We start from the raw sequence: 13507 nt of genomic DNA on the forward strand, positions 1-13507 counted from the left end.
TGTTTTAAAAATAATTTGATTTTTTTAGTTTTTAATTATTTTTATAGTATTTTTTTATTGTTTTAATATGCTAATATTAAAAATAAAAAAAATATTATTTTAATATATTTCTAAATAAAAAACCCACTTTAAAAAACTACATTTAATACATTATCAAACAAACTCTAAACCTCCACGCTAGGCGAGCACCGAATCCTGCCTAGTCTTCAATCAATTCTAAAAGCCAAAAAATCTGTTAGACCATCAACAACCCGCATCTAGCACCACATAAAGGAGAAGGAAAAGCTCTTGAAAGATTTTAAAAAAAAAGATAGCTTTTACACTTACGGTAAGAAAAGAATTAATTTTTTTTTTTTAGTTTAACATAGATGTCCGGCCCAGTTTGCGCGTACCTCGACTAATCCCACGGGAGATTAAGGAGTGAGTGACTTTTGGGTTTTATCCCAAAAAAAATGTGGTTTTTTTTTCAATCTTTATTTAGTAAATTATTAGATGTTGTGCAAAGCATGACATATATTTGTAGTTAAAAAACCCGGCTTGGTTTAGCAAGTTATACATGTATTTTTATTTATTTATGGATAATTGTATTGATTGAGCTTTACTATCTAGAAAATCTTATGATGCTCATGGAATAATTATTAAATTTTATTTTAAAGAAATAAACACAGATAAGAATTAGAAAAAAAATCTTATATGATGATATTTTTATTATTTTTAGTAGCTTGCGGGTTATAGATTTTATTTTTTATCTCCATTTTGTATTTATTTTTTTTCTTTAAAATGGACTCCAATAATAACTAATATCACTATTTATTCTCTACGAACCATCAAAGAATTTTTTTAGTGGTTAAGAAATTTATACCTTTCTTAATTTCATAGGCTCATAATTTTTTTTATTAAATCTTTATGCTCTTAAAATTTATTGAAAATAAATTAACTTAAATGATGCGCAATCTAGTTCAATAAAACCCCTGTCATGTAATAATAATAATAAAATGCTTAGTTTTAAAGCCATGAGGAGGAAAACAAAAATTTTCTTCTCACTAATAAATAACTTATAAAAAAAATTATGAATGACTTGAAATTTTATTTTTCTTTTCTATTTATTTTATGTACTTTTCTTTTTAATTTCTTCTTAGAGTGATTTTTACTCTTAATTTAGTTTTTTTAATGAAAAAAATGGAGGAATTATTACATATTCAAGAAAACTTTTAAGTGAGGTAAGGAGTAGTGATCTTAAAGTACCTAATATAATTTCTCTATTTTTATGTATTACGTGTGTACTGGAATATACACTGAAATAGAAACTGCAATCTAATATTGAGGGTAAAATTGATTCAATCAATTAGTAAAGGATCACATTGTAAACAAGTATAGAGATGAAGGGTATTTTTGTAGTTAACATTAATCATTATATCAAGCATCTCTCACACATTTTCATTCTGTAGCTCTCTGATCCCCCTCCATCTCTTTCTCTGGACGTAATTGTCTTCATTTCTGTTTGGTTACCGGGGAAAGAAAAGGAACAGAAGTTTCTCTGTACGTTCAGTTCTTTTTCTTTTTTAAAATGTAAAGAGAGCCATGTTTCTTGGGATTTTGTTGGTTAAAGAGAAAGCAGAGCCAAATAAGTTTAATTTCGATATAATTTTTTAATACTTAGCTAGTTTTTTGCTTTGTTATAGAATTTCAGTTTTTTTTTTTTTTTTTTCCTGTAAGTGAAAGTGAATTTCAACGTCTATTACTGTGCATTTTTTGTTAATATTATGTTTTCTGAATTGGGTCTTTTTTTTTCTTTTTAAATTATGGTAATTTTCTTCTGTATTTGCTGAACTGGGTACTTTTTTTCTGTCAAATTGAGACAAAAAATCTCAACTTTTCTGTGTTTCTTTGCTTTTCTGTTTGTTTGCTTGGAAAATGAAACATTTTAGTGACCTATGAGTCTAAAAGACTAAAAGCTTTTGTTCAATTTAACTCTTTGGTTTATTTCACTCCGTGCTCTGTTTATAGTTGGAAAGTGAAAGGAATTGCTTGTTGGAATCCTAGAAAAGAGAATTACTATTTTAAGCAGTGCTTATAATTGCTAACAAGTGGAAGAAGATTGCCTTGGCTTTGTTTGTTCTGTTTAATTGCTTGAATTTCTAAAAATTTTCTGCCTGTTGATATAGCTTGAATTTCATTATACTGTAAGTTCAACTCCTTTTGTTTTGTTTTTCTGCTTGATTGCTGAGAAAATGCTCCAAAGTGAAAGAAACTTGAATTTTGCGTGTCTTGAACATCATCGGAATCCCATTACCATTTGATAGGCCACACATTTACTATTGTTTTCAATTAGCAATCAAATTGCTGTCCAATCAAATTATATTTTACATGATTTAAACCTTTGCTGAATCAAATCTTATTGGCTCAGGTTCTGCAGACAGACTGTAAATTTGGAAGACAATAAAACCCATTTTTGTAAGCATACAGAATGTATATCGATTGGGAAATTCCTTCCATGGACTACCAACCATTGTTAGATGAAGGACCGGGAGACTAACTGGGACTTCAAGACAATCTGACTTTTGGATTTACTAAAATATTGAGGTATTACACTTGAATATCTTGACAACTCTGTGCAAATTTTTTGCAATTGATTTTGTGATCAGTGGTCACAGATAGTTCCTTTTTCATTTATTTTTTTCATATGCTTGGATTTGCTTTCTTTGATAGTGTTATCCCATTGACTGTGCTGGAAGTACTGAATTATGTCAGTAGCAAATTGCAACACTTTTTTCAGGGTAAAGACAATCGTCTTTTCATTTGTGGTACTTGACATGGCTTAGTTGATTTGTTTTGTTTTTTGTTTTGCTTTATGCTACTTCAACTGCCTTATGATAATCAGGGAGCAAAACAAAGTGCATAGTTGATTTGTTTTCTTTTTTGTTTTGCTTGAAGTGAACTTGTTATTCGATTAGTCTCAAGTGTTATGAATCTTCATCTCAGCATTGAAGCTGAGAGAGTTTTTTATTGCCTTGGAGTAGAACTTCTGATTGAAAGTCGAAGTGTTGAAACCCAGGATACTACTCTAAGGTTCACAAGCAAAGCAAGAAGCCAGAAATATAATGGGAAACACAATGCAAAAATCCGAAGAAACAAAAGTAGAAGAACCAGGACTGCTGCGACAAGAAGAAGATTCAAACTTTACTTGTGAAATTTGCACCGAACCTATGCTGGCAATCAGGAAATTCAAGAATGGTAGCTTGTGTAAACATCCTTTCTGTTTGGACTGCATAGCCAAATATATTGAAGTAACAGTTGAGGAATCCACTGGCTGCATTGAATGCCCTGGGCTGAACTGCAAGCAACCTTTGGACCCTCTCTCATGCAGGCGTATCATCTCGAAGCCAATATTTGAGAAATGGTGTGATCATCTATGTGATTCTACGGTTTTAGGGTCTGAAAGTTGCTATTGCCCATACCGAGATTGCTCCGTGTTGGTTTTGAATGAGTGTATGGATAACCTGAAGAAGATAAAATGTCCTAACTGCAAGAAAAACTTCTGTTTTCTTTGCAAGATTCCGTGGCATGCAGGATACCGGTGCAATGAGAGCAGACATCTAAGAGATAGGAATGACATTCTGGTTGGTGAACTGATTGAAGAGAAAAGGTGGACTAGATGTTACAATTGTGGTCACTCGGTTGAGCGAGTTAGTGGTTGCAGGGATATAAAATGCAAGTATGCTCTCTCTCTCTCTCCCCCTCTCTATGTATATCTGTCTCTCCATCTGCATAATATTTGTGATTTGGGCGTTTGAATTCTCCTGCTAACAAATTATACAGTGGCATGTGATTGTTATTGTTTGGATTATGCAACACCGTTTCCCATAACATATACATGAGAAAATAATATGAAGGAACATCCTATGATCATTTAAAGCTCATCAGAAGATGTAGTTATGATTGCTGAAAACAATTAATTTTTTTCAAAAATTTAAAAAACTAATGATTGTTAATTCGGTTAAACTGGATTAATGCTGTACGTTGGCTGGCTTAATTGAGAACTTGTATACTTGAATGTCAAATTTCTATCCAGCCTTGCTCCCAGAAGGTTTCTTCCATTCAAAATGATTCTAAAGATTTGGAGCTATACAGAAGGCAGATTGTATGCAATTGAAATCTTCCATTATTCAAAGTGTAGTTTACCCTGGTTAAGGGAACTGAAATATCTCACAAATGATAAATTAAAACCAGCAAAAATCACATATACTCAATTTGTGATTGGTGTATATTTCTGATTTCTTTTGATTATTAATGCAGGTGTGGGGTTCAGTTTTGCCATCAATGTGGAGGACCATTCCATTTCGGTCCTTGTAAGCACAAGTGCTGTGGAAATGTTCTTTGCAATATATTTATTTTTATGATGTTGCTGGCTTTCTGCTACTTCGTATATTTTGAAGTACATTCAGTCCCATCAAGAAAAGGGTAGACTCACAGTTGCACTGGCCATGTCAAGATAAATTTTCGTGCGTGATGTTTAAGAAATATGTTGTAACTTGTTTAAAAAAGTTTGTGAATGATGTTCTTCTAGTACACAAAAATAATATACTAGTTTGTTCAATGGTTAGGTTAGAACTTAACAGGGGTTAGTTCTGTTCTATCCTTGAACCTTTTTCTACTTGGCAGATGAACAACCTTGAAATTCTGGACATGTTCATCAGTTATTTTTACAGGGAAAGTTCTGATTTGTTGATCTGATTCGTAAAAAAGTCAAATCATTCTGATTGATTATTTATACAGCAATATCATTCTGCTTTTTCTGGTTCAGCAAGCAATACAGTTGGAAACATTCCACAACTTAATTGCATTATGAGGGAGCACGAATGCCATGGCATTTCATATATTCAGTGCCAACTCCTAACTTGCAACTTATTTGAGAAGGCATAGCGTAAGTACAGCAGTAGAAGGGCCGTAGCCTAAATACAGCAGAAAGGCCAAAGAAAGCTGAAACAAGATTAGTAGCCAGGAAGGCATCAATCAGAGAAAAATGGAAATGCGTTGAAAACAAAAGTCAGAGAAAGCAAAGTAGTAGACCCAGAAAGAAATGGAGCCAGCCAGCTATCCATGGAGTCAGTAACTTGACCCAAAAAGCATTTTTTAGCAGAAATTGCTTGATCGGTCAAGTTACCGACTCATTTGATGAGTCATGCATGAGTTTTTCAACAATAAAAATATAAAACGATAAAATTAGCTCAAACATCATTTTCTAAACCTTCACATAAAACAAGCTAGTCTTTCTAAAGACGTGGACTCATAGAATCTTGGATAGAAAATTGTAAGCTTTTTTTTTTTTTTTTCACTAATTGTTTAGCGCAAATAAACCTTTTACCACTAGTTCATAAATAAATCTCTAGCTTTTCTGCATAATCTGATTTATAATAAGATTCACAACTAATTATTCATATCTATCAGATTTTTCATCTTGATCATATCATAGAGCATGGAAGCAGAATTGTCAGGAACTGTTTCAAGATTTGACAATTGCTAGAGAAAAGTCAGCCTTTTGCGACGCAGAAAATCATGAGATAACTTTGTGTGTCCACCAAGAGTCAAGTGATGAATGGCATTCCTTCACTTGAATTAGAGCTTTGTACAGGGAAGATAAATTATCACTATTGCTGTTATAAGTTTAAGATATAAATATGATAGTGACATTGAATTTCTCGCCGTTGTCTAAATTATGATTCCTAGCTAATATATAATTCTAATAAATAGAACTCGTGGTTGATAAATTTTGTTCTTTCTTTTTATTTTTTAAAAGAGTTATCTTTTAAATACATATAAATATGGAGGTGTGTATTTAAGATTATTAAAAATAATAATTAATTTTAATTATCGTACAAGATAACATGACATTGACGATGTTTTGATCCTTGAAAAAAAAAAATATTGAGTAAGATTGTGTTTAGAAATGTGGTAGCGGTTTCGGTTCAAAATACTTTTCGCTTAGAAATACATAAAAATAATATTTTTTTTAAAAAAAAATTATTTTTGACATCAGTATATCAAAACGTTCTGAAAACATAATAAAATTAATTTTAAGTAAAAAAAATTCAAAATTTGATGGAATGCGGTTTGAATCGTTTGAAAACACACGTAAATGGTTAAATGAAGTTAACTTTTGTGAATTGTATATTGCTTATATCCAATCCATTCATCATGTCATTGGTGTGGTATAGTAGTTAGGGAATTTGTTTTCTTAAGTTGGAATTTCAAGCCAAATTATTTGGTCACTTGAAATATTAAACTAATCATTGACTAAAATTATATTCATATTTCAATTTTTTTTAGACTAACTTATAATTGACTAAAATTAAAATATATTGCAATTATAATTATATTATAAAATATACTAAAAGAGCTAAGTAAATCACTCAAGTAATCTAGAGTATCATAATGTTTTTTTAATTTTCTTCCTCAATTTTTTTTCTAATTGCACTATTTTATAAAAACAATTTATGGTACTCAGAGAATAACTGGTAATATTTAATTAGTTATTTCATATGTTCACCTTGAAGAAAAAAAATACACGATGATGAGAGAAAAAATAAACCTCATGTGTCCACCAAAAGTGATAAAAATTATCTCCACCTTGAACTTCTCTCTACCACTTGTTTTTATTTTTTCTTTAAAGTCAATCCAGGGAGTAACTAATACGATATCACTAATTATTTTCTGAGTACCATAAAATTTCTCCCATCTATGAACAAATTAGTGACCAATTTCTAAAAAATTGTCAAGGAAATTTTTTTTAATAAAAGAGGACCAAAGTGTAAAATAAGGAGAAATCTCATTGTCAATCTCAAATTCACATGAAAAAAAACTTTTTAGTCCACCTATTTTTATTTTTTTTAATCCCTATAGTTTTTGAAATTTTAGTTTTGATCTAAAAACTCATTTTTATTATTTTTCAGTCCCTCGATGTAAGAGACATGAAAGTAATATAGTTACAGTGAAAGTCATTGGTTGGCTATATTTTGACAAAAAAAAAAAAAAGTTGATCTTAGTGTCAACAGACTCCATTCAATGAGGGGATTCCATTGAGGTGTGTTTGAACCTTTATTTTTCTTAAAAAAGTGGATAAGGGTCAAGAGATAAATTAACCGGTTTGATTTTGTGTTTTTGATTTTTTTTGGGTTGTTAAATTGGTTTATTTTATCTTTTAAGATTGTTTATTATGTGTTTTTAGGTGAAAGTAAGTTGAAATGAAGTTTTGGGTAAAAAAATAGTCCACCTAATTTTTTGACCACCACAATGGTGGTTGCATTCTGAGCAAGCAGACGACGTGTCGTTTGCCTTTCTTTTTTCTTTTTTTTTTAAAAAAAAAAATTCAAAAAAAATAGAGGCATACAACACATCATCTTCCTTTATTTTTTTTTAATAAAACATAAAGACAAATGACATGTTATCCGCCTCCTATATAGGAAAAGAAAGAAAAGACCCGCGGGCTTGACCTTATAGGCCCGCACGTGTGACCTTCTCTGTTAATGGGCCATGTGCTAGGCCACCCAGGCCCAAACAATAGGCTCTTTTTTAGTTTTGATCTTTTAAAAATATATATTAATTAAGTATATGTGTTAGGATACATGACTTATTTTATTTTAATTGAGATTATTTAAAATAAATTAATTAAAAAAACTTTCATGATGTTTTTTAATAAAATATCATTTAACTTTTACTAGTTTACGAGTAAATTTGCTACATTCTTTTTAGGGTAAAGATGATCTTCTTTTCATTAGTGGTACTTGACAAGGCGTTGCCTTTATGCCACTTCAACTGCCTAATTGATAATCATGGAATAAAACAAAGAGCATAGTTGATTTGTTTTGTTTTGTTTGTTTTTTGGTTGAAGTAAACTTGTTATTTGATTAATTAGTCTCAAGTGTTATGAATCTTCATATCAGCATTGAAGCTGAAAGAGTTTTGTATTGCCCAGGTGGGAATTTCTGAAGCAAAAGGCAGAAAATATAATGGGAAACACTACGCAAAAATCCTAAGTAGAAGTAGTAGAACCGCTGCTAAAAGAAGAAGATTCAAACTTTACTTGTTAAATTTTCATCGAACCGGTGCCATCAATCAGGAATTTCAAGAATGGCAGTTTGTGTAAACATCCTTTCTGCCTGGAGACTGCATCGCCAAATATATTGAAGTAACAGTCCAGGAAACCACTGGCAGCATCCAATGCCCAGGACTGAACTGCAAACAACCTTTGGACCCTCTCTCATGCAGGCTTATCATCTCGAAACCAATATTTGAGAAATGGTGCGATCGTCTATGTCATTCCCACGGCTTTAGGGTCTGAAAGTTGCTACTGCCCATACCGAGATTGCTCCGAGTTGGTTTTGAACAAGTTTAGGGATAAGCTGAAGAAAATTAAATGTCCTAACTGCAAGAAAAACTTCTGTTTCCTATGCAAAACTCCATGGCATGCAGGGTACGGGTGCAATGAGAGCAGACATCTAAGAGATAGTAATGACATTCTGGTTGGTAAACTGATTGAAGAGAAAAGGTGGACTAGACGTTATAACTGTGGTCACTCCGTTGAGCGACTTGGTAGCACCTACTAGAAAATTTACGAATACGTACAAATGGAAGTACCGATGATTATTTTTATTGGTATTTTGCGGTGATCTTTACCGACCAAATTTTTTCCATCACTAACTCTGTCGGTATTTACCAATGAAAATATATCGTTGGTATATACCGAGGGAATCCCAATCGGAATAGAAGAAATTAAAGAAAACCAAATAGTTCGATGACGTGTAAGTTTTTACAGATGCTGTGACCGATAGAATTACAGTTGGATTCAAACAGAGAAGCCGTACAGTGACGTGTTATTTGGATTCAAGCACCGATGGAATAACTCCAAATGCCATTACCAATCACCGACATGGAAGTTGTACAGTGACGGTATATTCCAGTAGGTAAAATTATTTTTTTGGCGCGTATTGTTTGTATGTAAAACCATCGGGGTTTATCTTTTTTTACCGATGAACATTCCAACAGAAAATAAATTATCGACGAATGGTTTTTCGATGGAAGATTTCAGTCCGTGAATCAGTCAGTAAAATATATACCGACAGAATGATAGAGTAAATACCGATAAAATATTTTATAAGTAAAATTGTTAAATGTAGTAGTGAGCTGCCATGCTATAGATTGCAAGTAAGCTCTTTCTCCATTTGGATTTTTCTTTCTTTTACAAACAAATTATATAGTGACACAGGAGATTGTTGTAGTTTTGCATTATGCAACACAGTTTCCTACGAGAAAATAATATAATGGATTGAAAATGAAATCAAAATGTTGGGTTGAAGGTTTCTTCTCTTCAAAATGAATTTTTCAATGATCTGGATACATAGATTGGAAGTTGTTGTAATCTTCCATTATTCAAAATGTACCTTACCCTGGTGAAGGGAACTTGTAATTTGAAATATGTTTTCTCTTCTGTTCCAAATAGCCGACAAATGATAAAAATAAAACTAGGAACTTGTTGAATTTTATTTCTATAATATTGCACTTGTTATTCAAATTATAATTAATACTACAATATGTGCTTAAAAAAAATCTTGCATTACACTCTATATTTTTGTTGACCTTATATTTTTTCTATTTAAATTTAATTTTTATTACTTTGTATTAATTGTAGAGCTTATAAAATTGTGAAAAATTATGACTTTTGTTTTATCAACTCTTTACACTTAAATATCTAGGAGTGCATGCTTAAATTTATAATAGTACGTATATTTGGTCTTGATTAATATCCACAATAAAATTATAGAATAAGTTTTAATTACTTTTACTTTTATTTTTAATTTTTATATTATGTTTTTACTTTACAATTATCATGGACTTGACTTTGAGTAATGTTTTTAGAACCATTCATGAGTAAAACACTGTAAAGTTGGTATAACTAGGTTGGGTATAGTAAAATGTGCATTGACAGTCAAAGAGAACTGAAGATTGGAGATTGACTGTTATTTTTCATATTTATATTAAGTGTGGCGATAAAAATTGTGAGATAATTATTGATAATAAGAGTTGTATATAAATGCAGTATCTTCAAATATTGTAGCTCATTTAAGCTTAAAACTTATTCTCTATTATAAGCCATATAATGTGTCATGGGTTAATAATACTTCCATAGCAGCCAATGAGAGATGTTTGTTCCCTATTAAGTTTCTTGACTATCATGATGAGATTTGATATAATGTAATTCTAATGGATGTAGGACATATCATTTTAGGTAGATCATGGATATATGATTTAATTAGACTCATCATTTCTTGTTGATCAAATTCACGTGTTCTTTCACTTTTATAGATAGAAGGATCTACCTTATTGAGTTACCATCAAGACCTATCAATAAAAACAAGAAAAAAAAAAGAACATGAAAGAACAAGGACCAAGTACAATGAGTCCAAATGAGTTTGAAAATAACATTAAATAAGAGTCTATTATGTTTGGTTTAATTGAAAAGAAAATCTTAAGAAATTCCTCTAGTGGAACCATCAGATAAGGTAAATGTTGTTAACATAATAATTCCAAAAGAGTTTGAAAATGAGGTTAATGAATAGTATATTGAGTCTTCTCTAGTTGTGGAAGAAGTTTACGTAGACTCTCTAATAGAATTGTATGAAGAGATAAGTGTGGTGTTGGAAGAGTTTCAAGTTAGTTGTTCCTCTAAGCTCCTTGATTCTTCACCACTTGTCGTATATGTCATAGATTTTGAGCAACCTCCTACGTTTCCGATGCCTTGCCCTTTATGCTTGACATCCAACATATAATAAATTTTGAGCAATTTACTAAGCTCCCTGAATCCTTATCCCTTTATTCATAATAAAAAAGATAAGAATGGCCCGATTCACTAGGTTATATCTAATCTATATTCACTTAGGATTGGATTCAAACAGTGTTTGTTTCCACACTCTCGGTCATATGATGTTCATGGTCACAAACCTAGGATGCCTATACATTTTCTTTCCATGTCTCCTCACACAAGCATGTTTGAGTCAGCTGAGTCTTTTGTATGAAGATTTCATGATTTACATGTTAAGATTATAAAACAAATTTAAGCAAATAATGAACAATATAAATTTCAAACTGAGTGTCATCATACATTTAATACTGAAAATTGTTTCATGATAGATATCAAATCTAAATAGTATCCTCTTGAAACTAGTCAATAATTACAAGCGAGTAGTGTTATATCATATAAAGTATTACAAATATTGTTAAACTAACATGAAACTTTCATATGAACTCTACTGTTAATATAAAGAATTTAATTATATATAAATTGCATCATTCTATTCGTGATAATCCTTTTGAAACCTTACACATTGGCACTGGCTTGAGTCAGACTTTACTAGGGGATTATTAGAAAGATATCATCGCAACTTGATCTTGATCTTTAAAAGTGTTATCGGAGCCGCTTGAGTTTTTCATAGGAGATGACTGTAACGATGCAAGCCTGCCTGGGAGAGTGGCCTGGTGAGCATAGAAACAGTCTCTGTATCAATCAATAAGTGCAATAATGAGTTGAGTTGAATGGGTAGCTAAGTGTTTTGACAAGTGCTTTGCAGGGTTTTTTATTATTATTATTTGTAATATATTATTTAGAATTATATATAAATAAATAGTTTTGAATGTTTATTAAATAAACATGTTTTATTTTCAAATAATTTCGAAACACAAATTATTGTACACACCTTTTTTGCCAAAAATGCATAGCTAAATACATAGAAGTCAGGGTCATAGACAACACAGAAAATATCAAATTCCGATCAAGTTGTCAGCACCTTTTGAGCCCTGTCTCGTGCAAGACTATCATCTCTCCAAGTTTGTTTGTAAAATGTACCAAGTTGGAAAAAATTCAAAATGAATATGAGCCTTTCAACGGTTGTTTAATTAGCTTTTTTTAAAGATAGGTTTGAGCTGGTAGTATATGTTCTCCTGCAAAACAAGTTCCCTATCTGCTGGTTTATAAAAAAAAAAAAGATAAAATGGCAGCATTGTGCATCCAAAATGCTTTCTTTTTCTGGATGCCTTCAACTAGTCTCGTCAGTAATTTTTAATATTCAAATTTACTTATACGATATTTTCATGCTTCCAGCTAAAGTTATGAAAGCTACCAAGAAACCTGCTGATTCTTCTTGGAGCTGGAGGAAAGTATAAGGCAAACACCATGACTTCAGCTCATCAGTGATCTACACCATGACTTCAGCTCATCAGCGATCTCCTTCTATGTTTAGCATCTCTGTTTTATTATGTTTCCTAAATAGCTGCAGCCATGTATATTTCTTTACTAGCTTTCCTTACATAGTCACATGTTCTGTATTATATATAGACAATACTGTTGTAATGAAGATTATTAAGTTATTCACCAAATCATTCGTGAAATCCTTTTATGGTATCAGAGCCTCTTCTCTCACGAGGTTAGAAACATTCTTTATCTCCATGGCAACCGATAGCAACCCTACTTCTCTCTCAGAGTCTGCTGCATCTTCACTCCCTCTCATTACCATCAACATCTCCAGCCAATTACCATACAAACTCACATCCTCAAATTATCCTTCCTGGCGTGCAACTTTTCTCACCATTCTCATTGGATATGATCTAATGAAAATATCTGGATGGCACTCTTCAATGCCCTCCCACACCTGATGCGCACTCTTCTGCCTCTGCTGTGGCACTCCATGCACACTGGAACAGACAAGACCAGTTGTTGTTGAATGCTATTTTTGCTTCTATTTATGAAGCAGTTATGTCCCTTATTGCTATAACCACAACAAGCCGTGATGCTTGGCAACATCTTGCCCGCTTGTTTGCTAGCAAATCTCGGGCTAGAATTATGCAGTTGAAAGAAGACCTTACCCTTATGCAAAGGGGCTCTCGCACGGTGTTTGAGTTTCTTCATGCAGTCAAGGTAACTGCAAACGAACTCTCTTTGATTGATGCACCCGTTTCAGATGATGATTTGACATTATATATGCTTAATGGACTTGGCTCTGAGTTTAGAGATATGGTGGCACCCATACGCATGAGAGAAACTGCCTTATCCTTTGCAGAATTACATGACTTGTTAATTGGTCATGAACAATATCTTAAACGCATGGATGGCCACTCTTCTTCAACACTGGTTGTCACTGCAAACACCTCTCAACGGAGGTCCTCTAATCCACATTTCAGAAACAATAAGAATCGTTTCAAACAAAATTTCTCAAACACAGCTCCTCCCAAGCGGCCCTCTGTTATGTGCCAAATATGTGACCGTCCTGGTCACACTACCAAGAATTGTATCAAACTGCAGTCTTTACCCACTGCCAATTACACTACTTCTTCGGCTCCATCGAAAGCCAAATGGCTTCTTGACTCCGCTGCCTCTCACAATATCACGTCTGACTTAGCTAATCTCTCCATTCATCTGAGTATGATGGCCAGGATGAGGTGGTTCTTGGTGATGGTACAG

The 13507-nt window shown here is 32.3% G+C and overlaps 1 protein-coding gene and 1 pseudogene across 8 annotated transcripts; both read left to right on the top strand.

The window, feature by feature from the left end:
* The first annotated feature begins 1407 nt into the window (after positions 1-1407).
* LOC18104531 (E3 ubiquitin-protein ligase RSL1) lies at positions 1408-4729 on the top strand. Of its 8 annotated transcripts, none has more exons than XM_024584184.2 (5): positions 1408-1539; positions 2408-2583; positions 2710-2777; positions 2983-3715; positions 4297-4729. In XM_024584184.2, exons 4-5 carry the CDS (start codon positions 3102-3104, stop codon positions 4463-4465), a joined length of 783 nt encoding a protein of 260 aa, XP_024439952.1. In that variant the 5' UTR covers positions 1408-1539; positions 2408-2583; positions 2710-2777; positions 2983-3101; the 3' UTR covers positions 4466-4729. The 8 variants fall into 8 exon arrangements, with proteins under 8 accessions (XP_024439952.1, XP_024439953.1, XP_024439955.1 ...); XM_024584185.2 differs by having other exon boundaries at positions 3021-3715; XM_024584187.2 differs by having other exon boundaries at positions 3056-3715.
* A 3194-nt stretch (positions 4730-7923) lies between these two features.
* LOC112323779 (E3 ubiquitin-protein ligase RSL1-like) lies at positions 7924-8603 on the top strand (annotated as a pseudogene).
* The last annotated feature ends 4904 nt before the right edge of the window (positions 8604-13507 follow it).

The sequence above is a fragment of the Populus trichocarpa genome, chromosome 13 (genome assembly GCF_000002775.5).
Source record: "Populus trichocarpa isolate Nisqually-1 chromosome 13, P.trichocarpa_v4.1, whole genome shotgun sequence".
Classification (NCBI taxonomy): domain Eukaryota; kingdom Viridiplantae; phylum Streptophyta; class Magnoliopsida; order Malpighiales; family Salicaceae; genus Populus; species Populus trichocarpa.

Excerpts from the sequence above, each read along its gene's own strand:
- LOC18104531 (XM_024584184.2), top strand. The coding sequence starts at position 3,102 with ATGGGAAACACAATGCAAAAATCCGAAGAAACAAAAGTAGAAGAACCA. Across the intron at positions 3,716-4,296 it reads TGCAGGGATATAAAATGCAA|GTGTGGGGTTCAGTTTTGCC; the intron begins GTATGCTCTCTC and ends TTATTAATGCAG.